The sequence below is a fragment of the Ranitomeya imitator genome, chromosome 3 (assembly GCF_032444005.1).
Source record: "Ranitomeya imitator isolate aRanImi1 chromosome 3, aRanImi1.pri, whole genome shotgun sequence".
Taxonomy (NCBI): Eukaryota; Metazoa; Chordata; class Amphibia; order Anura; family Dendrobatidae; genus Ranitomeya; species Ranitomeya imitator.
The window spans coordinates 779,506,902-779,531,871 of NC_091284.1; the positions used below are offsets into that span (position 1 = coordinate 779,506,902).

The 24,970-nt window shown below is 51.9% G+C and overlaps 2 protein-coding genes across 7 annotated transcripts in view; one reads left to right on the forward strand and one right to left on the reverse strand.

The window, feature by feature from the left end:
• Positions 1 to 10,081, reverse strand: part of LOC138671168 (piwi-like protein 1) — a 119,521-nt gene extending 109,440 nt beyond the window's left edge. Inside the window, exons 1-3 of the mRNA XM_069759115.1 lie at positions 10,029 to 10,081; positions 2,929 to 3,015; positions 2,135 to 2,729 (exon numbers count right to left, since the gene is read on the reverse strand). Of these exons, the coding sequence (XP_069615216.1) occupies positions 2,135 to 2,729; positions 2,929 to 3,006 (673 nt within the window). The 5' untranslated portion in view covers positions 3,007 to 3,015; positions 10,029 to 10,081. The remainder of the gene's footprint in view (positions 1 to 2,134; positions 2,730 to 2,928; positions 3,016 to 10,028) is intronic.
• A 174-nt stretch (positions 10,082 to 10,255) lies between these two features.
• LOC138672352 (nuclear pore complex protein Nup160-like) lies at positions 10,256 to 23,175 on the forward strand. 6 transcript variants are annotated; one of them, XM_069760293.1, is made up of 6 exons: positions 10,256 to 10,378; positions 12,749 to 12,844; positions 12,929 to 13,023; positions 17,566 to 17,808; positions 18,069 to 18,295; positions 23,019 to 23,175. In XM_069760293.1, the coding sequence occupies exons 1-4, from the start codon at positions 10,349 to 10,351 to the stop codon at positions 17,657 to 17,659; spliced, it is 315 nt and encodes a 104-aa protein (XP_069616394.1). In that variant the 5' UTR covers positions 10,256 to 10,348; the 3' UTR covers positions 17,660 to 17,808; positions 18,069 to 18,295; positions 23,019 to 23,175. The 6 variants fall into 6 exon arrangements, with proteins under 6 accessions (XP_069616394.1, XP_069616392.1, XP_069616395.1 ...); XM_069760291.1 differs by having other exon boundaries at positions 18,094 to 18,295; XM_069760295.1 differs by lacking the exon at positions 10,256 to 10,378 and adding an exon at positions 10,728 to 10,831.
• Positions 23,176 to 24,970: the final 1,795 nt, after the last annotated feature.

Consider the following 24,970-nt stretch of genomic DNA (forward strand, 5'->3'; position numbering starts at 1 on the left):
ACCTCCCTTCCGAATGGACTGGTTCCTTTTAAGTCTGTCTTCTGGGAACCCCTTGTTTTTATTGGAAGCCTGCTATAGGAGGTTATCTAATGCCGGCCCGAATACCCTCAATCCTGAAAAGGGAATGAAGCACAACTTGGTCTTGAGGTGTTGTCCCCAGACCAAGATTTTAGCCAAATATCTCTATGGGCCGCGTTGGTCAGAGCTATTCCTAGCTGAGAATCTGACAGACTCTGCAGAAGTATCAGCAAGGAAGGAGGTAGCTAACTTCATTAGGGGAAGGGAGGCCAAGATATCATCTCTAGGGGTTTTATTGGACAAGTGTTCCTCCAATTGCCCTACCCACAAGAACACAGATCTAGCCACAGAAGCAGCTGCTATGTTTGGCCTGATCAGGGCCGCAGAGGACTCCCATGCCCGTCTCAGGAGAATATCGGCCTTCCTGTCCATTGGGTCTCGTAGACTTAAAGAGTCCTCAAATGGGATGGATGTTCTTTTGGTACTGGTCGCCAGAGTCACATCAATCTTTGGAATTTCCTCCCAGACCCTGAAGTCTTCACGATCGAAGGGTAGACGACTTTTGAAGTCCTGATACAATACCAGTCGCCTTTCCGCATCCTCTCACACGTCCAGCACCATAGCACGAATGTGATCGCTTATCGGGAACAATTGCTGTTTTTGCGCTCTTAGATTCCCGAACATTAAGTCCTGTCTGGACTGTGGTTTTGGGTCCTCCTCCACCTGTATCATGCCTCTAATGGCCCGTACCAGTTCATCCTTATCTTCTGGGAAATAAATATCTTCTGCCCCTTTCCTGACTCTCCATCAGTATTTCACGCTCTTCCTCCTGGTCTGAGCCCGGGGAATGGGATTCCTCCTCTGAGCTCTGCTCTAACTCCCACCTAGGTCTCTTAGGGCATGGACCCGGACTGGGAAGCTACTGCCGAAAGAGGCTGGATATAGAGCCCTGTACCTCTTCCCGGATCAGGGACCTCATCTCTGATAGGATAGCTGTTCCTCCCTTACAACCTTGGCAGTACAAGCCTCACAGAGTGTTCTGTTATAGGCGTCAGGGAGCTTCACATGGCATGTGGGGCATCGCCTGGACTTTGTAGAGGTTTTGCTGGTCCGCTGGGGCATAGGCAGGGGAGTAGCTGGGGTTCCATTATCCTGCACAATGCAAGAGAGGGAGTAGTTAGGGGCTGAGTGGAGAACACTGCTGGGGCCTGGAGACGTGCTGGGGCCTGAATGAGTGCTGAGGACAGGGCCGCACAGAGCAGACTTACCCCGCCGTCCTAGTCAGTCTTGCCTGAATCCTCCATTGTACCGCTGTACGCCCTGCGAGATCCAGGAACCCAGAAAGCTGCCTATCTTTCCACAGTTCCGCATTCCACCCTTGGAAAGCACGCCAACCTTTCACCCGATACCCGTGACTTCAACGTAAGTGCGACGTCCTCTGCATAGCACGACGAAGGAGCAGCCGACCGGTGTCCGAGCCGAGAGCCTCCCGCCAGGAGCGGCTCAACCCAGGAGCCCGTCTGCTCGCTGGTCTGTTGCTGAGGGACTTCCCACCGGGGAGTTTTGGCCCTGGGCCGCTTGACAGGGGGAAGGATTTGGACGAGCCGCATGATCCCCCTGAGCCCTGCAGGTAAAGCTGTGCTCCTCTCGTGCGTCCCTCCATGCAGGAACAGGAAGAAAAAAAAAAAACACTTGGTGGGGCCTTTTAACCTCTCCTGTGCTTTTCCTGTCCCTGCAAGGAGGAGGACGACTCCCTCCATGGTGCTGTCAGAAGGGGACGTCCTGGGAAAAAAAAAAAAAAGTTATAAAAATGAATAAACAAAAAAGCCCACAAAACTCAGCGGTGATATTCCCCGTCATCCTGCAGCTATGACGTCACAGCCACCATCCATGTGATGACTGCAGACAATCACTGGCCCAAGTACACCACGTCACTGCTGCAGCCAGTGATTGTCTGCATCGTTCCCGTAAATTATGCACATCATCTCTTCCACTTATGTTTTGTAGGATTTTTAGGTTTTGTAACATTTTGCCCTTACACCACATTCCTAAAGTCACGGACAAGCCCCTCTCAGTCAGATTTCGCACTTCACACTGGAACATTAAGGACACTTACCCTCAGGCGCTGGTCTCTCTGCTGCCGCTGCTGGTGGACCTCTCTGGCGCCCTCTTCCGACGAGCAAAGGCTCAGGCGCTGGTTGCTGAGGTCTGACTGCTGGCCGGGTGTCTTGGGTCTGCGGTGGTCTGACTGCTGGCCGGGTGTCTTGGGGCTGCGGTGGTCTGACTGCTGGCCGGGTGTCTTGGGGCTGCGGTGGTCTGACTGCTGGCCGGGTGTCTTGGGGCTGCGGTGGTCTGACTGCTGGCCGGGTGTCTTGGGGCTGCGGTGGTCTGACTGCTGGCCGGGTGTCTTGGGGCTGCGGTGGTCTGACTGCTGGCCGGGGGTCTTGGGGCTGCGGTGGTCTGACTGCTGGCCGGGGGTCTTGGGGCTGCGGTGGTCTGACTGCTGCCCAGGCGCCTTGGGGCTGCGGTGGTCTGACTGCTGCCCAGGCGCCTTGGGGCTGCGGTGGTCTGACTGCTGCCCAGGCGCCTTGGGGCTGCGGTGGTCTGATAGCTGGCTGGGGTCCTTGGGGCTGCGGTGGTCTGACTGCTGCCCAAGCGCCTTGGGGCTGCGGTGGTCTGATAGCTGGCTGGGGTCCTTGGGGCTGCTGTACCTGTAAATTCGAGAGAGTTACTCAATAACATAGTAAGGAAAAAAATTGGACCCAGATCTCATTCCCTTGATTCTGCTGCCTCTGCAGAATTAGAGAGCAGCCTCTACTGCAATGCATTGTGGGGAAAAACAGCGGAATTCCCTGCATTATGATAAAGCAGCAGGAATTACTAAAAGGGTTAATGAGTGGGGTACAAAACCTGTCCAGGTGGTCTTTGTGGGGCCTGCTCCTGCCCACGAGCTCGGCCGCGGGCCCGGGATCTGGGTCGTCCGCTCATCTTTTACTTCTGCATAGGAAACAGATCAATTTCAATATATAAATGGAAAAAATATATATATTTATATATAATTCACCCTGAAAAACTGCTAAGGTGCATCATCCTACTCATTACAAGACTGACTGCCGGCTCACTGAGGGATCACAGGATAGCTGCCTATTGAAGGCTATACGGAGATCAGTGAGAGGCCTGTCTTCTAGTATGTGTTTGATCTCACCGTAGTTGGACTCACAGCTACATTGCTCAGTATTGCTGTATAATTTCCTCCATGCTGATGCATGGAGTGTTTAATCTCACCCCAGAGCTGGATTTCCAGCTACATTGCTCAGTACTGCTCTATAATATCTTCTAGGATAAAGATGCTTTCTAGTAAGTGTTTGATCCACCTCAGAATTGGACTCACAGCTATACTGTTCAGTGCTGCTGTATAATGTCCTCCATACTGCTGCTGCTTTCTAGTAACTGTTTCAACTCACCACAGAGCTTAATTTCCAGCTGCACTGCTATTTTACATCTTTTAGGCTCAAGATACTTTCTTGTAATTGTTTAATCTTACCCCAGAGCTGGATTCACATATACGAGGGGCGTTCAAAGATTTCCCCTGACCCACTTCTATTTATCACAGGACGCTGACACCGCACATGTATAATGATACAAGTCTCTACAGATTTTGTGCCAAATTGCAACTCAAAGAACACAGCCAGTACATTTCAGCAGAATTTTTCATGTGCACTAAAAGAAATTGAGAAATTTGACCGTTCATCAAAAATAACAGTGCAACAAGCGATTCCTCTGTATCCTGACATTGTCAGAGATGTTGCCCGAGTGGTTACTGCTTTGCCACCAACCCAAGTTAGGCTACTTTCACACTAGCGTCGGAATCTCCCCGTCGCAATGCGTCGGGCAGAGATTCCGACGCTAGCGTTTAACGCACTGCACAACGGAGGCAGCGGATGCATTTTTCCAGCGCATCCGCTGCCCCATTGTAAGGTGCGGGGAGGTGGGGGCGGAGTTCCGGCCGCGCATGCACGGTCGGAAAAAGCGGTCCGTCAGGAGAAAAAAACGTTACATGTAGCGTTTTTTTGTGCCGACGGTCCGCCAAAGCACGACGCATCCGTCGCACGACGGATGCGACGTGTGGCAATCCGTCGCAATGTGTCGTCAATACAAGTCTATGGGGAAAAAAAGCATCCTGCAAGCACTTTTGCGGGATGCGTTTCTTCTGCAAAACGACGCATTGTGACGGATTGCAGTTAACGCTAGTGTGAAAGTAGCCTTAGGCTATATTTACACTTAGCGGTTTTTACCGCGGAACCGCCGCGATTTTGATGCTGCGGGTCCGCAGCAGTTTCCATAGCGTTTACAGTAACATGTAAACCCTATGGAAACCGCAAACCGCTGTGCACATGCTGCGGGAAAAACCGCGCGGGAACGCAGCGGTTTACAACCCGCAGCATGTCACTTCTTTGTGCAGAATCGCTGCGATTCTGCACCCATAGGAATACATTGAACCGCTTACTTCCCGCATGGGGCTGTGCCCACGTTGCGGGAAGTAAGCGGATAATGTGCGGGTGGTACCCGGGGTGGAGGAGAGGAGACTCTCCTCCAGGCCCTGGGAACCATATTTGGGGTTAAAAAATAAAAAATCTGGTTATACTCACCCTCTGATGTCCGGAGCTCCTGGGCGCTGCACGCGGCCGTCCGGTCAGAGTTGCTGTGCGACCAGGACCTGCGGTGACGTCGCGGTCACATGACCGTGACGTCACGAAGGGTCCTTCTCCCACAGCATCTTTGGAACCGGACCGCCGGGTGCAGCGCCCAGGAGATCCGGACATCAGAGGGTGAGTATAACCAATTTTTATTATTTTTAACATTACTATTGATGCTGCATATTGCTGCATATGCAGCATCAATAGTATAGGCGGAAACCCGCAGCGGAAAACGCGGAACAAACCGCGATAAATCTGCAGGGAGAACCGCAGTTTTGCCCTGCAGATTTATCAAATCCGCTGCGGGAGAACACGCAGGGACCCGACGCAAGGTGTGAACATAGCCTTAGTGTAGAGAGGTTGTTCTCTGCTCTCAAAACAATTAGATCAGATTTGAGGGCATCCATGAAGGAGGATCTGACAGAGGCAATACTTTTTCTGAGGACATATTTATAGATTTCTTCTTAACTACATAACAGTGTTTATTGCATATTTACTTACAAGAGTTTAGAAAAGTTTATAAGGGAATGTGCACACGATGCAGATTTAGTGCAGAACTGCAGCAGATTTTTCTGCTGCAGAACTGCACTGTGATTTACAGTACAATGTAAATCAATGTGAAAAAAAAAAAAGCTGTGCAGAAAACTCTGCGCAGAAACGCTGCAGACTTCAAAGAAGTGCACGTCGCTTCTTTTGTGCAATTCTGCAGCGTTTCTGCGCCAATTTTTCTGCACCATGTGCACAGCTTTTTTTTACATTGATTTACATTGTACTGCACAGAAACTGCACAGAAACTGCACAGAAACTGCACAGAAACTGCACATGCAGATTTAGTGCAGAAAATTCTGCACCACATTTCCTACGTGTGAACATAGCCTAAGTTATTTGCTATATTCTAGGCTATGTTCACACGTAGCGTCGGGTCCCTGCGGGTTCTCCCGCAGCGGATTTGATAAACCTGCAGGGCAAACCCGCTGCGGTTATCCCTGCAGATTTAGGCCATGTTCACACAGTGCGTTTTTTACTGCGGAACCGCAGCGGTTTTGCCGCTGCGGTTCCGCAGCTGTTTTCCATGCAGGGTACATAACAATGTAACCCTATGGAAAACAGTCACTGCTGTGCACATGATCCGGAATTTCGTTTAAAAAGCCGCGCAGAATAGCTGCGGCAAAAAAGAAGGAGCATGTCACTTCTTTTTCCTGAACCGCAGCGGTTCTGCACCCATAGACCTCCATTGTGAGGGCAAAACCGCAGTAAAACCCGCAGATCAAAAATATATCTGCGGGTTTTACAGAGATTTGATGTGCAGAACCGCTGCAGCAGGAAGTGCGGGGGAGCGGGCGGAAGTGCGTGGGCGGAGTGTGGCTGCCCCCCCGTGCTCCGATCCCGCCCCCGTGCTCCGATGCCCCCCCCCCCCCGTGCCCTAATCTCCCCCCCTTATACTTACCCGGCGTCCCGGTGTCCGTCCGGCCGTCTTCTCCCTGGGCGCCGCCATCTTGCAAAATGGCGGGCGCATGCGCAGTGCGCCCGCCGAATCTGCCGGCCGGCAGATTCGCTCCAAAGTGCATTTTGATCACTGAGATATAACCTATCTCAGTGATCAAAATAAAAAAATAGTAAATGACACCCCCCCCCCACTTTGTCACCCCCATTGGTAGGGACAATAAAAAAATTAAGAATTTTTTTTCACTAAGGTTAGAATAGGGGTAGGGGGTAGGGTTAGGGTTAGAAAACTGCATAAAAAAAAAGGATCAAAAACGCATCAAAAAAGGACAAAAAAGGACCAAAAAAAGGACCTGCGTTTTCTGCCAAGAGCTGCAGTTTTTTAAAAAAACAGTCCTGAAAAAAAAAAAAGGATGGAAATCCTGAACGTGTGAACATACCCTTATCGCGGTTTGTGTTGCAGGTTCCGCTGCGGGATTTACTCCTACTATTGATGCTGCATATGCAGCATCAATAGTAATGTTAAAAATAATAAAATGATATACTCACCCTCTGGCGTCCCGATCTCCTCGGCGCTGCAGGCGGCGGTCCGGTTCCAAAGATGCTGTGCGAGAAGGACCTTCGTGACGTCACGGTCATGTGACCGCGACGTCACCGCAGGTCCTGGTTGCATAGCAAACCTGAGACCGGACGGCCGCGTGCAGCGCTGAGAGGTGAGTATAGCATTATTTTTTATTTTAATTTTTTTTTTTTTTTTTTTTACACAAATATGGTTCCCGGGGTCGGGGACTCTCCTCCACCCCGGGTACCACCCGCACATTATTCGCTTACTTCCCGCAGCATGTGCACAGCGGTTTGCTGTTTCCATAGGGTTTACAGGTTACTGTAAACGCAATGGAAACTGCAGCGGACCCGTAGCTGCAAAATCGCTGCGGTTCCGTGGTAAAAACCGCAACGTGTGAACATGGCCTAATTGTATTCTAATAAATATAGTTTTTGCTCTAAAGGTACCTTCACACTCAGCGACGCTGCAGCGATACCGACAACGATGTCGATCGCTGCAGCGTCGCTGTTTGGTCGCTGGAGAACTGTCACACAGACAGCTCTCCAGCGACCAACGATGCCGGTAACCAGGGTAAACATCGGGTTACTAAGCGCAGGGCCGCGCTTAGTAACCCGATGTTTACCCTGGTTACCAACGTAAAAGTAAAAAAAAAAAAAAAACACTACATACTTACCTTCCGCTGTCTGTCCCCGGCGTTGTGCTTTCCTGCACTGACTGAGCACAGCGGCCGGAAAGCAGAGCGGTGACGTCACCGCTGTGCTTTCCGGCTGGCCGGCGCTGACACAGGATGCAGGAGGAGTGCAGAGAAGCAGAGCGCCGGGGACAGACAGCGGAAGGTAAGTATGTAGTGTTTTTTTTTACGTTTACGCTGGTAACCAGGGTAAACATCGGGTTACTAAGCGCGGCCCTGCACTTAGTAACCCGATGTTTACCCTGGTTACCAGTGAAGACATCGCTGAATCGGCGTCACACACGCCGATTCAGCGATGTCAGCAGGAAGTCCAGCGACGAAGTAAAGTTCTGGACTTTCTGCAGCGTCCAACGACATCACAGCAGGATCCTGATCGCTGCTGCGTGTCAAACTGAACAATATCGCTATCCAGGACGCTGCAACGTCACGGATCGCTAGCGATATCGTTCAGTGTGAAGGTACCATAAGTGGTCTGATTACTTATATGATGGTGAGAACCTGAATAAGCACGATGTTAATATTTGACAACAGTAAATTTATTGTTACGAATTGGCCATTTATGAAGGAGTCGGAGCCGGAGTCAGAACCTGATAAAATCCAGGAGTCAGAGTCGCAACTGTGGCTTACAGACTCCACAGCCCTGGTGTAAAGTATCAGAGGAGGGAGGGTACAGCAGAAGCCGGCCATCTAATGAGCCTAGTAAGATTTAGGATCACCCCGGACTCCAACAGACAACGTAGTAAAGTAGGAGTCAGTGGTCACAGCCGGCATCTCATGTGCATTACAGCAAAAACCTTCCAGGGCGAAAGTGCTTTCTGCAGAGGCGGGCCCCTCCCCAGCACAGGCGGCCACGGCGGGCCCCTCCCCAGCACAGGCGGCCACGGCGGGTTGTGAAGTTCCCATAAGGATGCCTGTGGTGCCAGCAGGCGGTCAGATCCCTCCCTACAATACGCATCCCTGGCGCCAGAAGTCGGTAAGATGCTGTTCTGGTCCATCACCAGAAAAAAAAAAAAAAAAATCAATGATGTTCTTGGGGTTCAGGGTCTGATTTACTAGAATTACAAACACTGTGACCTGACCAGGGAGGAGACACTTGTCAGTGATTCGTTCCAGTCTCTGCTCTGTGCCGACATCCACACAGCGGAGAAGGAGAATGTGTGAAGAGGAAGCTCAGACAGCGGCCGCACAACGAACTATTCTATATACTTCCCTAAAGGACGTCACTGTGGGGAACGAGCACACAGTAAAGGTCACCATCACCGACTGATCGCAGCAATCGTCCCCTCCGCCGCCATCACCAACTGATCGCAGCAATCGTCCCCTCCGCCGCCATCACCAACTGATCGCAGCAATCGTCCCCTCCGCCGCCATCACCAACTGATCGCAGCAATCGTCCCCTCCGCCGCCATCACCAACTGATCGCAGCAATCGTCCCCTCCGCCGCCATCACCAACTGATCGCAGCAATCGTCCCCTCCGCCGCCATCACCAACTGATCGCAGCAATCGTCCCCTCCGCCGCCATCACCAACTGATCGCAGCAATCGTCCCCTCCGCCGCCATCACCAACTGATCGCAGCAATCGTCCCCTCCGCCGCCATCACCAACTGATCGCAGCAATCGTCCCCTCCGCCGCCATCACCAACTGATCGCAGCAATCGTCCCCTCCGCCGCCATCACCAACTGATCGCAGCAATCGTCCCCTCCGCCGCCATCACCAACTGATCGCAGCAATCGTCCCCTCCGCCGCCATCACCAGGGGACGGTCGACGGCGGCAGACAGAGGGGACGGTCGACGGCGGCAGACAGAGGGGACGGACGACGGCGGCAGACAGAGGGGACGGACGACGGCGGCAGACAGAGGGGACGGACGACGGCGGCAGACAGAGGGGACGGACGACGGCGGCGGCAGACAGAGGGGACGGACGACGGCGGCGGCAGACAGAGGGGACGGACGACGGCGGCGGCAGACAGAGGGGACGGACGACGGCGGCGGCAGACAGAGGGGACGGACGACGGCGGCGGCAGACAGAGGGGACGGACGACGGCGGCGGCAGACAGAGGGGACGGACGACGGCGGCGGCAGACAGAGGGGACGGACGACGGCGGCGGCAGACAGAGTGGACGGACGGCGGCGGCGGCAGACAGAGTGGACGGACGGCGGCGGCAGACAGAGTGGACGGACGGTGGCAGCAGACGGCCGGATCAGCCGCTGTACAGACCTTATAATCACCGTCTCCAGCGGTAACGAGCTCACGTCTTCACGTGTGACCGACCAGTGACTATTCCACTAGGCGGCACGCGTCACATGAAGAGGTGGTGCAGCAGCTGAGGGTTATGGTCACGTGACTGCTGCTCTACCCCCTCACCTGGTGATGTCACATCCATACCTCACGGACTCGGTGCAGCCAATCAGCGAGTAGCTTTCATTCCGCCTCCTTCCTCACACAGATAAGCTGGAATGTGACTGGCTGCAGTGGGTGACAATGTGGCAGGCTCCGCGCGCCGGCTCCTCACACACCCGCGGGCGCGTCTCCTCCTGCTGCCCCGCCGCCCTCCTCTCACAACAGCACCGTCTCCGGACACCGCAGTGACCGCACACCTCCCACATCTTACCGGTCCCCTCAGAACCTGCGGTCCGCGAAGGCGGGAAAGACAAATGCGTCAACTATCAATATGGCGCTGATGAAAGCGCAGGGACGTCATCACGCTCCGCGCGTCACAGCGGATATCAGAACCTGATTGGTTCACTCAAAGGGTGGGCGTGGCGTCGAAGATTACTTTTCACTGTGGGCGTGACCTGCCCTGCTGCTGCTTCTTCTCTCATTGGTTCCCGCCACAAACGACTGTGCAGAGCAGCTGCCAATCATCCAGTCAGGGAAGAGGTCACCTAGCAACGTGGGTCACCTGAGAGAGCCGAAGTCCGGCGGTGGCTTATGACGTCACCACCGCCTGTTTGTAAGTTAGTAAGTGATGTACCCTCCAAGGGGGGGATTTCCTCTTAAAGGGATGGTGCCGGGATTATTTATTTCCCGACCTGTGACGCAGCATATGCGTCATGGTCGGATCGCGTCCCTGCAGGCCGGGTGAAAGGGTTAACTCCAACTTCACCCGATCTGCAGGGACATGGGCTATGATCGCTCTGATTGGCTGTTGAAAGTGAAACAGCCAATCAGAGCAATCTGTAATATTATTTCACCTATGAAAATTGGTGACAAGGCATTGTGGGCAGTCCCGTAGAATGACAACGCATGCGTCCGCGCGGCGCCGCGCACCTGGCGCATGCGCAGTAGCTAGGGCTACTGCGCGCTGCCCTAGACTGTAATGGCAGGTGGGCGGGTGCTCTCCCAGCGAAACACAACCCCCTTCTCCCGCCTTCTCGTTTTGGCGGCATGCCAAGACAGCGGACACTGCTACCGGTATTTACCCTTTAGGGGGGTGCCAACAGTGATACCGGTATTAACCCTTTAGGGGGGTGCCAACAGTGATACCGGTATTAACCTTTTGGGGGGAGGCCAACACTGCTACCGGTATTAACCCTTTGGGGGGGGGAGAGGGCGCGGGGGGGGGCTCAGATCCAGCGGATCCGTATTCTGCCTGTAGTAACCTGTTGCGTTTATTCCCAGCGGATCCCTATTCTGACTGTAGTAATCTGTTGCGTTTATTCCCAGCGGATCCGTATTCTGCCTGTAGTAACCTGTTGCCTTTATTCCCAGCGGATCCGTATTTTGCCTGTAGTAATCTGTTGCGTTTATTCCCAGCGGATCCATATTCTGCCTGTAGTAATCTGTTGCCTTTATTCCCAGCGGATCCGTATTCTGCCTGTAGTAATCTGTTGCCTTTATTCCCAGCGGATCCGTATTCTGCCTGTAGTAACCTGTTGCGTTTATTCCCAGCGGATCCCTATTCTGCCTGTAGTAACCTGTTGCCTTTATTCCCAGCGGATCCCTATTCTGCCTGTAGTAACCTGTTGCCTTTATTCCCAGCGGATCCCTATTCTGCCTGTAGTAACCTGTTGCGTTTATTCCCAGCGGATCCGTATTCTGTTTGTAGTAACCTGTTGCCTTTATTCCCAGCGGATCCCTATTCTGCCTGTAGTAACCTGTTGCCTTTATTCCCAGTGTATCCGTATTCTGCCTGTAGTAATCTGTTGCCTTTATTACCAGCGGATCCCTATTCTGCCTGTAGTAATCTGTTGCGTTTATTCCCAGCGGATCCGTATTCTGCCTGTAGTAATCTGTTGCCTTTATTCCCAGCGGATCCGTATTCTGCCTGTAGTAATCTGTTGCCTTTATTCCCAGCGGATCCGTATTCTGCCTGTAGTAATCTGTTGCCTTTATTCCCAGCGGATCCGTATTCTGCCTGTAGTAATCTGTTGCCTTTATTCCCAGCGGATCCCTATTCTGCCTGTAGTAATCTGTTGCCTTTATTCCCAGCGGATCCCTATTCTGCCTGTAGTAACCTGTTGCCTTTATTCCCAGCGGATCCGTATTCTGCCTGTAGTAATCTGTTGCCTTTATTCCCAGCGGATCCCTATTCTGCCTGTAGTAACCTGTTGCCTTTATTCCCAGCGGATCCGTATTCTGCCTGTAGTAATCTGTTGCCTTTATTCCCAGCGGATCCCTATTCTGCCTGTAGTAACCTGTTGCCTTTATTCCCAGCGGATCCCTATTCTGCCTGTAGTAACCTGTTGCGTTTATTCCCAGCGGATCCGTATTCTGTTTGTAGTAACCTGTTGCCTTTATTCCCAGCGGATCCGTATTCTGCCTGTAGTAAGCTGTTGCCTTTATTCCCAGCGGATCCCTATTCTGCCTGTAGTAACCTGTTGCGTTTATTCCCAGCGGATCCGTATTCTGTTTGCAGTAACCTGTTGCCTTTATTCCCAGCGGATCCGTATTCTGCCTGTAGTAAGCTGTTGCCTTTATTCCCAGCGGATCCCTATTCTGCCTGTAGTAACCTGTTGCGTTTATTCCCAGCGGATCCGTATTCTGTTTGTAGTAACCTGTTGCCTTTATTCCCAGCGGATCCGTATTCTGCCTGTAGTAACCTGTTGCCTTTATTCCCAGCGGATCCGTATTCTGCCTGTAGTAATCTGTTGCCTTTATTCCCAGCGGATCCGTATTCTGCCTGTAGTAAGCTGTTGCCTTTATTCCCAGCGGATCCCTATTCTGCCTGTAGTAAGCTGTTGCCTTTATTCCCAGCGGATCCGTATTCTGCCTGTAGTAATCTGTTGCCTTTATTCCCAGCGGATCCGTATTCTGCCTGTAGTAATCTGTTGCCTTTATTCCCAGCGGATCCGTATTCTGCCTGTAGTAAGCTGTTGCCTGTATTCCCAGGTGCTGCATCTCCTGGAACGTGTGGTTTTGCCAGAGCTGCTGATTCAGTTAGCAACATCGGCTATTTCGGAGACTGTGGATGACCTGAACAGTCAGGTAATGCCATGTACAAGCACTCGTGTCCTTCTCTATGTATCTATGATATTTTTTGGTGAGTGACCAGATGTCTCCTGTTTGTAGGCAACTTTGAGGACGTGTATTTTCAAGCATCACCTGGATTTCGGACACAACCGCCAGTCGTACAACGCTGTCGCGCATATTCCCGATCACAGCAGGTGAGATGGAGGTCTGATTACTCGTGGTGTGGGGTGCAGGGCCGACAGCTCGTGGTGTGGGGTGCAGGGCCGACAGCTCGTGGTGTGGGGTGCAGGGCCGACAGCTCATGGTGTGGGGTGCAGGGCTGACAGCTCGTGGTGTGGGGTGCAGGGCCGACAGCTCTTGGTGTGGGGTGCAGGGCTGACAGCTCGTGGTGTGGGGTGCAGGGCCGACAGCTCTTGGTGTGGGGTGCAGGGCTGACAGCTCGTGGGGTGCAGGGCTGATAGCTCGTGGTGTGGGGTGCAGGGCTGACAGCTCGTGGTGTGGGGTGCAGGGCTGACAGCTCGTGGTGTGGGGTGCAGGGCTGACAGCTCGTGGTGTGGGGTGCAGGGCTGACAGCTCGTGGGGTGCAGGGCTGATAGCTCGTGGTGTGGGGTGCAGGGCTGACAGCTCGTGGTGTGGGGTGCAGGGCTGACAGCTCGTGGTGTGGGGTGCAGGGCTGACAGCTCGTGGTGTGGGGTGCAGGGCTGACAGCTCGTGGTGTGGGGTGCAGGGCTGACAGCTCGTGGGGTGCAGGGCTGATAGCTCGTGGTGTGGGGTGCAGGGCTGACAGCTCGTGGTGTGGGGTACAGGGCTGACAGCTCGTGGTGTGGGGTGCAGGGCCGACAGCTCGTGGTGTGAGGTGCAGGGCTGACAGCTCGTGGTGTGGGGTGCAGGGCTGACAGCTCGTGGTGTGGGGTGCAGGGCCGACAGCTCGTGGTGTGGGGTGCAGGGCCGACAGCTCGTGGGGTGCAGGGCTGATAGCTCGTGGTGTGGGGTGCAGGGCTGACAGCTCGTGGTGTGGGGTGCAGGGCTGACAGCTCGTGGTGTGGGGTGCAGGGCTGACAGCTCGTGGTGTGGGGTGCAGGGCTGACAGCTCGTGGTGTGGGGTGCAGGGCTGACAGCTCGTGGGGTGCAGGGCTGATAGCTCGTGGTGTGGGGTGCAGGGCTGACAGCTCGTGGTGTGGGGTGCAGGGCTGACAGCTCGTGGTGTGGGGTGCAGGGCTGACAGCTCGTGGTGTGGGGTGCAGGGCTGACAGCTCGTGGTGTGGGGTGCAGTGCTGACAGCTCGTGGTGTGGGGTGGAGGGCCGACAGCTCGTGGTGTGGGGTGCAGGGCTGACAGCTCGTGGTGTGGGGTGCAGGGCCGACAGCTCGTGGTGTGGGGTGCAGGGCTGACAGCTCTTGGTGTGGGGTGCAGGGCTGACAGCTCGTGGTGTGGGGTGCAGGGCCGACAGTTCGTGGTGTGGGGTGCAGGGCCGACAGCTCGTGGTGTGGGGTGCAGGGCCGACAGCTCGTGGTGTGGGGTGCAGGGCCGACAGCTCGTGGTGTGGGGTGCAGGGCTGACAGCTTTTGGTGTGGGGTGCAGGGCTGATAGCTCGTGGTGTGGGGTGCAGGGCTGACAGCTCTTGGTGTGGGGTGCAGGGCTGACAGCTCGTGGTGTGGGGTGCAGGGCTGATAGCTCGTGGTGTGGGGTGCAGGGCTGACAGCTCTTGGTGTGGGGTGCAGGGCTGATAGCTCGTGGTGTGGGGTGCAGGGCTGATAGCTCGTGGTGTGGGGTGCAGGGCTGACAGCTCTTGGTGTGGGGTGCAGGGCTGACAGCTCGTGGTGTGGGGTGCAGGGCTGATAGCTCTTGGTGTGGGGTGCAGGGCTGACAGCTCGTGGTGTGGGGTGCAGGGCTGATAGCTCGTGGTGTGGGGTGCAGGGCTGACAGCTCGTGGTGTGGGGTGCAGGGCTGATAGCTCGTGGTGTGGGGTGCAGGGCTGACAGCTCGTGGTGTGGGGTGCAGGGCTGACAGCTCTTGGTGTGGGGTGCAGGGCTGATAGCTCGTGGTGTGGGGTGCAGGGCTGATAGCTCGTGGTGTGGGGTGCAGGGCTGACAGCTCTTGGTGTGGGGTGCAGGGCTGATAGCTCGTGGTGTGGGGTGCAGGGCTGATAGCTCGTGGTGTGGGGTGCAGGGCTGACAGCTCTTGGTGTGGGGTGCAGGGCTGACAGCTCGTGGTGTGGGGTGCAGGGCTGACAGCTCGTGGTGTGGGGTGCAGGGCTGATAGCTCGTGGTGTGGGGTGCAGGGCTGATAGCTCTTGGTGTGGGGTGCAGGGCTGACAGCTCGTGGTGTGGGGTGCAGGGCTGATAGCTCTTGGTGTGGGGTGCAGGGCTGACAGCTCGTGGTGTGGGGTGCAGGGCTGATAGCTCGTGGTGTGGGGTGCAGGGCTGACAGCTCTTGGTGTGGGGTGCAGGGCTGATAGCTCGTGGTGTGGGGTGCAGGGCTGATAGCTCGTGGTGTGGGGTGCAGGGCTGACAGCTCTTGGTGTGGGGTGCAGGGCTGACAGCTCGTGGTGTGGGGTGCAGGGCTGACAGCTCGTGGTGTGGGGTGCAGGGCTGACAGCTCGTGGTGTGGGGTGCAGGGCTGACAGCTCGTGGTGTGGGGTGCAGGGCTGACAGCTCGTGGTGTGGGGTGCAGGGCTGACAGCTCGTGGTGTGGGGTGCAGGGCCGACAGCTCGTGGTGTGGGGCGGAGGGCTGACAGCTCGTGGTGTGGGGTGCAGGGCTGACAGCTCGTGGTGTGGGGTGCAGGGCCGACAGCTCGTGGTGTGGGGTGCAGGGCTGACAGCTCGTGGTGTGGGGTGCAGGGCTGACAGCTCGTGGTGTGGGGTGCAGGGCTGACAGCTCGTGGTGTGGGGCGGAGGTGTGTACGTTGTGCCTGAGCCTTAGACCCCAGCGTATGCTCCATACATGGCCAAATGGAGGATGGAAGCATCTCTTTTTAGTGACAGGCTCTGATCATGAGCCGCTCCGTACACCGGCTCCTGGCCTGTAATTTACATGCACCTCAATGGTTGGGAATGTATTAAAGGCACCGCAGGAAATAGCAATGGGCAGAAATCTCACAGTGACCCCACTTGTTAAAGTGAACCTGTCACGTCGGTTTGCCCCTGTAAGCTGCGGACACCGCCTTTCAGGGCTTATATACAGTATTCTATAATGCTATAGATAAGCCCCCTGTCCAACCTGAAATAGAAGAAAAACAAGTTTTATTATACTCACCCTGGGGCGGTCGGTTCCGATGGGCATCTCAGGTCCTGGTCCTGCGCCTCCCATCTTTATGCGATGACATCCTCCTCCTTGCTTTGTGTCGCAGCTCCTGCGCAGGCGTACTTATCTGCCCTGTTGAGGGCAGAGTAAATTACAGCAGTGCGCAGGTGCCTGGAAAGGTCAGAAAGTCCCAGAGACTGCAGTATTTTGCTGTGCCCTCAACAGGGCAGACCAGTACGGCTGCGCAGGAGACGCGACAAGAAGCAAGGAAGAGGAAGTCATCGTATGAAGATGGGAGGCTCCGGACCGCGATGCCCATCGAACGGGACAGCCCCTGGGTGAGTATAATCTTGTTTTTCTTCTATTTCAGGGTAGATCGGAGGCTTATCTACAGCATTACAGAATACTGTAGATTAGCCGTGAAAGGCAGTGGCCGCAGTTTAGGCCTCTTTCACACTTCCATCTTTGAGCTCCCGTCACAATCCGTCGATTTTTGAAAAAACAGGATCCAGCAAATTTTTCTGCTGGATCCTGTTTTCCTCATAGACTTGTATTAGCGACGGATTGTGACGGATTGCCTTCCATTTCATCGTGCACTGGATCTGTCGGAAAATTGCTGTCCGTCGGGTGGAGAAAACGTTCATAGGAACGTTTTTTCTGCACGTCGTAAAATCGCTCAGCGACGGGTTCTGCGCTGTCCGTCGTTGGCTATAATGGAAGCCTATGTACGCAGGATCCGTCGCTGACCATCAAAAGCAGGAATCCAGCGACGGGTCCCGTCTTTTAAAACTGATCATGCGTGGAAGAATTTCCCGTGAGGGAAATTGTCTCTCGCTCTCTCTCTTTTTACTATTGATGCTGCCTATGCAGCATCAATAGTAAAAAGATATCATGTTACAAATATTAAAAAAAATTTATAAAAAATCGCAATATTCATACCTTCCGGCATCCCGCGCAGCGTTACCGATGCTCCCGATGCCGCCGGCATCTTCCGTTTCCAGTAATGCATTGCGAAATGATACGATGATCTCGCGAGACCGCTAGGTCTTCTGGGTTATTGCCACAATGCATAACTGGATACGCTAGCTGCCGGGAGCATCGGTAACGCTGCGCGGGATGCCGGAAGGTAAGAATATTGCGTTTTTTTTTTCCTTTTTCACCTGGGTTGTGTTGTGTATTCGTTTTCGCAGCGGAAAACTGCTGCGAAGACGCATACACAACAGGTGCACATAGCCTCGACGGGTCTGTCAGGAAAACAGGCCCAGTGCACACGTTTTCTACAATCTGCACAGGATCCGTCATTTCAACTTCTTGACGGATCTTGTGCAGATTTGGAAGACGGAAGTGTGAAAGAGGCCTTACAGGGCCAAATCGACGTGACAGGTTCCCTTTAACCCTTACTTAGCCAGAGTAGGTGCCCAGTTACATGCTGCAGGAGTGCTGGAATATTAGGGGCTGGTTGGTTCCTCATCCCCCGTCCCCCCTTTTTGCAGACAGCTGGATTGCCTTCGGCAGCTGGTCATCGTCCTGTGTGAACGTTCAGAGCTCCATGAACCTGTGGAATTCCCTTACGTGAATTTACAGTGAGGTGAGCGTCGCCCGGCCGGAGCCATCGTCTTCTTACCGAGCCGGCTGTGTCTCCCTCAGGTTGTGAGCATCATTGAAGCTCGGGCTCGAGCCGCGGATCTGCTGACCCATAATATGCTTCCATATTCATCGACACAACTCTCCGAAAGGTATCGTGGGTTTTACTCTTCTGATCTTATCTCTAGTAAGAGATTGTATTACATATTCTGGAGCCGCTAATTTTAGTACTGTACATTCCACCTGGACATATGTGCGTTATGTGAAGCCCCTCCATTTGTCTTTGCACATGGGGGGGGGGCACACTCGGGGGTCAGGTGGTTATCCGTCATATTTGAGATTCTCCTCTCTAGTGATCTCCATTCCTCTTTTGATTTCTGTCTCTGCTGAATGTCGTTGTCTCCTTCCTCAGCCGACACCGTGATGTTTGTGTACAGGATGCATCTCAGCAGAGGGGTCCGAACCCATAAAGGTCTTCAGAAGCAAGTGAATGCGTACCTGGCGTGTCTGACCTGTCTGCAGCTTATACGGCCCGAATACTCCAGGATTGTGCAGCCGGCGTCGGGGGCAGTGGGAAAGAAATGTATAGTTACAGGGGTTTTCCTGTCCAGGGGTGGATTCTCGTCTCAGGCGTTCACGGTAAAATCTGTCAGTCAGCACAAGTGTATGCCATTTATTATATGTCATGCCGTTGCTGCCGCCGCCTCTCCCCACTGCAGCTCGCCAGGTGCGCGCGCGCGCGCGTCGCATTCAGCTCTGCGCGTGCGCACATCTGATTCCTCTGTTGGCGCTCTTTCCTGTCCTTTCCGTCATCCTGGAGGACTGTAACCCGGAAGCAGCTCCCATGCTGCTATGTAAACTGCTTCCTGCTGCTTCTCTGTGCCTGATGTTCATTTGTGTTTACAAGTGCTTCTGGCCACCTGTGGTCTCTGTGCGTTCCTAGCTCTCTGACTTTGGGTCTCCTCCGCCCTCTGCAGTGCCTGCCTGTTTCCTGTGTTCCTGCCTTGTTCCTTCAGTTCCTTCTCTTCTGTGGTACCTGCCCGGCTCCTATATCTTTTCCTTGCTCCCGTCAGCCTCGGTGTCTCCATATTGTCCTGCCAGCCTCCGTGCCTCCGTAGCGTTCCCATCTTCTCCCTTGTCTCAGTAGTTCCTTTCTGTTCCCTCTTTCCCTTTGTGCCTGCTGTGTTCCCATCTGATCTCAGTCGACCCTCCAGCTTCCGTGGCGATAGTCCCTCACGGGCCTGCCCCTAACTCTCCCTGTATAGGGGGCGGTCCACCTGGTCAGCTCGTCCGAGAGGGGTTCGTCATCACGGTCCAGTGGGTCCACTCTCCGTTTTTCACTGTTTGAATCTACATGCTCTAATAGGACTGCACTCGGGTGACATCCGAGTGCAGCCAGATTCTTACAGCGTCACATTATAGCGCCTTTTTTTTATTACAGCACCATTTATTGCAGTACGCTATAATACTCCATTTACAAAACTCTTCATTAAGAGTCACAGAACCGGCGCAGCACACCCATATCCGTAGCTTCGACCCTTAAACTTATATCGGGGTCCAAGCCGTGAACGAACTCCGTCTATGCGCTGGTCGGAGCTGTGGAAATGGCTGAGCTGGTCGTGCAATGCCATTCCTGTAAGTGGATGGGCTACAGCCGATGTGTCTGTAACTCTGAACACTTCACATATTCCCACCAGTGAGTGAGAGAAGAAAGTCCCTTTTAGGTGTCCTTAGAAAAGCCGGTAATTCATGTGCAGTGTACAGTAAAATCACACTGACAGGTTAGAATAGAATAATAGAATAGATATCTATGTACATACAATAGGTATATATCTACTATATAAAGCTGAATGTGTGTGTGTGTGTGTGTGTGTGTGTGTGTCCGGGATTGGCATCTGCACCGTCGCAGCTACAGCCACAAAATTTTGCAGTCACACGTCTGGACCCCGAGAGCGTCATAGGCTATATTGTGAGGCGAAATTTTAACCCTGCGCGTTCCAATTCACCAAACAATTTTGCCCCTATCTACATAATGGGGAAAAAAGTGAAAGGAAAAGTGTTGGAAGCGTCGCAGCTACAGCCACAAAATTTTGCACAGTCACACGTCTGGACCACGAGAGCGTCATAGGCTATGTTGTGAGGTGAAATTTTAACTCCGCGCTTTCCAATTCACCAAACTATTTTTCCCCTATCTACATAATGGGGAAAAGTGAAAGGAAAAGTGTTGGAGGCGAATTGACAGCTGCCAGATGTGAACAAGGGGGACTTAAAGAATGAGAGCGATGGCGCAAAAGAGTATATACCGATCAGTTGCTGAGGTGGGGCCCCGACATGGGATACTCACCACACACGGGGATATGAACACACACAAAATGCGCCACACACTACCACGTGCTTGAACACATATACCACTCTCAGCACACATTTCACCACACATACACCAACCTCGCCACATAAAAGTCGAAACACAAAAGTCGCCACTCAAAACTCGCCACGCGCAAAACTCGCCACATGCAAAAACTAGGCTCACGCAAAACTCGCCACAATTGCAAAACTCACCTCATGGAAAACTCGCCACACGCAAAACTTGCACACGCGGAAAAATTGCCATATGCACAAAATTTGCAACACATGCAAAAGTTGCCTCACACAAAACTTGCACATACTCAAAAGGCACCAGACCTAAAACTCACCACGCGCAAAACTCGCCATGCGCAAAACTTGCTGCACACAACTTGCTACACTAACCTGTTACATGCAACTCGACACACAAAAAGTTGCTACACGCATGTTGCCACACAAAACTCATCTCACAAAAGTCGCTACATGCATGTCGCCACACACAACTCAACACACACAACTTGACAAACGAAACTCGCCCTAAAACACACACAAGTCTGGTATTAGCCTTCAAAAATAAAAATCTGATTAATAAGCAGACAAACTACAAGAGCAAGAAATGTACCATATAGGAAATACGGCAGCTGTCAGTCACATGACCTGTCTATTATGTGTATGTGTGAGCTAATATATACTGCCAGGGGGAGGGCTTCCTGTTGGCTGGGGATTTATCAGGCTGCCAATTTATCTTACAAATACTGAGGTAAAAATACTGAGCAAATAACGTGTTAACGAGGTCTAATACAGGAGATCACACAGGTATATACTATATACAGGGGAGATGACACACAGATATATAATATATACAGGAGAGATAACACACAGGTATATACTATATAGAGGAGGAGATGACATACAGGTACATACTATATACAGGAGGAGATGACATACAGGTATATACTAAATGCAGGAGGAGATGACACACAGGTATATACTATATACAGGAGCAGATTACCTACAGGTATATACTATATACAGGAGGAGATGACATACAGGTATATACTATATATAGGAGGAGATGACATACAGGTATATACTATATATAGGAGGAGATGACATACAGGTATATACTATATACAGGGGAGATGACACACAGCAGGTATATACTATATACAGGGGAGATGACATACAGGTATATACTATATACAGGAGATGACATACAGGTGTATACTATATATAAGGGAGATTACAAACATGTATATACTGAGGTGAAAATGAGAGGTGTGAGGTGAAAATGAAAAGGTGTGAGTGCAAAATGAGAGGAGTGAGGGAAAATAGTGTAGTGATAGGAAAATGACAGATGTGAGGTCGAAATGACAAGTGTTAGGGGGGAATGAGAGGAGTGAGGGAGAAAATGAGAGGTGTGAGGGAGAAAATGAGAGATGTGAGGGGAAAAATGAGAGGCATGATGGGAAAATAAGAGAAGTGACGTGTTATAACTAACCACAGATATTTACTTTGCCCAGGCAACGCCGGGCTCTTCAGCTAGTACATACATATTGTAGAACACCCGATGCGTTAATACAGGCCATGCAATATATAACAGTGGCCACGCAGTATATTACACAGCCCAAATAGTATATAACACAGCCCACACAGTATATAGCAGCCACGCAGTATATAACACAAGTGACGTAGTATATAACACCGGCCATGCAGTATATAACAGTGGCCACGTAATATATAGCACAGGCCACGCAGTACATAACACAGCCCACATAGTATCTAACACTGGCTACGTAGTATATAGAAGCCACGCGGTATATAACACTGCCCACGCGGTATATAATACTGCCCACATAGTATATAACACTGGCCATGTAGTATATAGCAGCCACCTGGTATATAACACTGCCCACGCAGTATATAACACTGCCCACGCGGTATATAACACAGCCCACGGGGTATATAACACTGCCCACGTAGTATATAGCAGCCCACGCGGTATATAACGCAGCCCACGCGGTATATAACGCAGCCCACGCGGTATATAACGCAGCCCACGCGGTATATAACGCAGCCCACGCGGTATATAACGCAGCCCACGCGGTATATAACATTACCCACACGGTATATAACACTGCCCACATAGTATATAGCAGCCACGCTGTAAATAACGCCGCCCACGCGCTATATAACACTGCCTATGTAGTATATAGCAGTGTGGGCACATATCCGTGTTAAAAAAAGATAATTAAAACAAAAAATAGTTATATACTCACCCTCTGGGATCCCGCAAAGCTGTCCCTATGCGCGCGGCTGCCGCCATCTTCCGTTCCCAGGATGCATTGCGAAATTACCCAGATGACTTAGCGGTCTCGCTAGGCAGCATCAATAGTAAAAATTTGGGGACACACAGGGTTAATAGCAGCGGTAACGTTACCCGTGGCATAGTGCGGTACGTTACCGCTGGCATTAACCCTGTGTGAGTGGAGGGGAGTATGCGGGCGCCGGGCACTGACTGCGGGGAGTATGGAGCGGGCGCCGGGCACTGACTGCAGGGGAGTAGGGAGGGACTAATCGGACTGTGCCCGTCGCTGATTGGTCGCAGCAGCCATGACAGGCAGCTGGCGAGACCAATCAGCGATGCGGGATTTCCGTGACAGAAGTTGCAGACAGAAAGATGGAAGTACCCCTTAGACAATTATATATATACATACATATGTGTGTTTTGATAAATATTTAGTATTAAAATGATATGTAAATGACAGAGAACTGCTTATTGCAAATGGGTATGAAGCCTAAGGATGAGAACCGGCAAAGCCAAAGCTTGTCCTCCGCATGCGCCTGGACTCCCTGACCGTTTATGGTGAGAATTCACATCACATGACCGTCGTGACTAATGGTGATGTCATTCATGGTGACGTAATGCCACACTCAGAAACTGTGAGGGATTAGAGCCATGGCAGCCGGGCTCAGACCATGTGTGCACCATTAATGTCTTCCTCCATTTCCTTTACAGCTGCGGGAGAAGCTCAGTGAGAAACTCAACCACTACTTTCAGAAGTTGGGAGACTCCACGTCGCATCTGCTCCATTGGAGAAGCAAGCGCCGCTATGTGCTCCATGGTTTTCCCCTTTATATCTGTATTTAGTCATTTTTGTATAATAAAATTTTATATTTTCTATGTTTTTGCGATACTGAGTTGCTGGTTTCTCGGTAATGGGCCGTGTCCTCAGCGTTAGATAATTTACATCAAGTTTATGGCTTATATTAATTAATTCATTAAACCGCTAGCAGACTCCGCCTCTCCTGCTAAGCCCTTCCCACTTTTTAGAACTGTGTCATAAAGGTGGGCCCAGCTGGCGGAGCGTAAGTAATGGCTCTTTGTAGCTGCTTGCAAGCAGTGAATTGAAACATCCCCGTTCTTGCATTTTCACAACTGCCACGATATAAACACGAGCGGCTCGGGGTCCTCGTCCTCACGGGTCTCTTGTGTATAGATGTCATCGGTACGGCCGACGATGTGGTGCTGATCTGCTGCAGCAGCGTTGGAGGCGCTACCATGGTGGGCATGAGCTTTCATCCCTTGAACTGTTCTCTTTTTAAAGGGGTTGTCCATGACCGTGACATTAATGGTCTCATTAGAGTATGTCACCTGTGTGTGATCTCTGGGGGTGCGACACTGACACCTCCGCCTTTTAAGTTGTTGGTTGGAACGTGTCAGTCCCTGCGCTGCACAGCTCCACCGACAGACGTGCTGTACCCGACCTTGGACTCCGGTGACGCCGCTGTGCTCTGGGCGTCGGTGACTGAGCAGCTCCGGCTGACACCAGGGAAGAGCTTACAGCCAAGATGGCGGGTGTAACCAGTGGTAAAGACGGGCTATCAATGTTAACCCCTTATTGACCAAGGCAATTTTTACATGTCTGACCACTGTCCCTTTATGAGGTTATAACTCTGGAACGCTTCAACGGATCTTGGCGATTCTGACATTGTTTTCTCGTGACATATTAAACTTCATGATAGTGGTAAAATTTATTTGATATTACCTGTGTTTATTTGTGAAAAAAACGGAAATTTGGCTAAAACTTTCAAAATTTCGCAATTTTCCAACTTTGAATTTTTATTCCCTTAAAGGGAACCTGTCACCTGAATTTGGCGGGACTGGTTTTGGGTCATATGGGCGGAGTTTTTGGGTGTTTGATTCACCCTTTCCTTACCCGCTGGCTGCATGCTGGCTGCAATATTGGATTGAAGTTCATTCTATGTCCTCCGTTGTACACGCCTGCGCAAGGCAAGATTGCTTTGCGCAGGCGTGTACTACGGAGGACATAGAATGAACTTCAATCCAATATTGCAGCCAGCATGCAGCCAGCAGGTAAGGAAAGGGTCAATCAAACACCCGAAAACTCCGCCCATATGACCCAAAACCAGTCCCGCCAAATTCAGGTGACAGAGTCCCTTTAAATCACAGAGATATGTCACGCAAAATACTTAATAAGTAACATTTCCCACAAGTCTACTTTACATCAGAACATTTTTGGAAACAATTTTTTTTTGTTAGGGAGTTATAAGGGTTAAAAGTTGACTAGCAATTTCTCATTTTTACAACAAAATTTACAAAACCATTTTTGTTCGGGACCACCTCACATTTGAAGTCACATTTAGGAGTCTATATAGCAAAAAATACCCAAAAGTGACACTATTCTAAAAACTGCACCCCTCAAGCTGATCAAAACCACATTCAAGAAGTTTATTAGCCCTTCAGGTGCTTCATGAGAGCTAAAGCAATGATGAAGGAAAAAAATGGAAATTTAACTTTTTAGTCATGAAAACGATCTTTTAGCAACAATTTTTTTATTTTCCCAAAGGTAACAGTAGAAATTGGACTGGAAAAGTTGTTGTCAATTTGTCCTGAGTACGCTGATAACCCATATGTGGTGGGGAACCACTGTTTGGGGGCATAGCAGG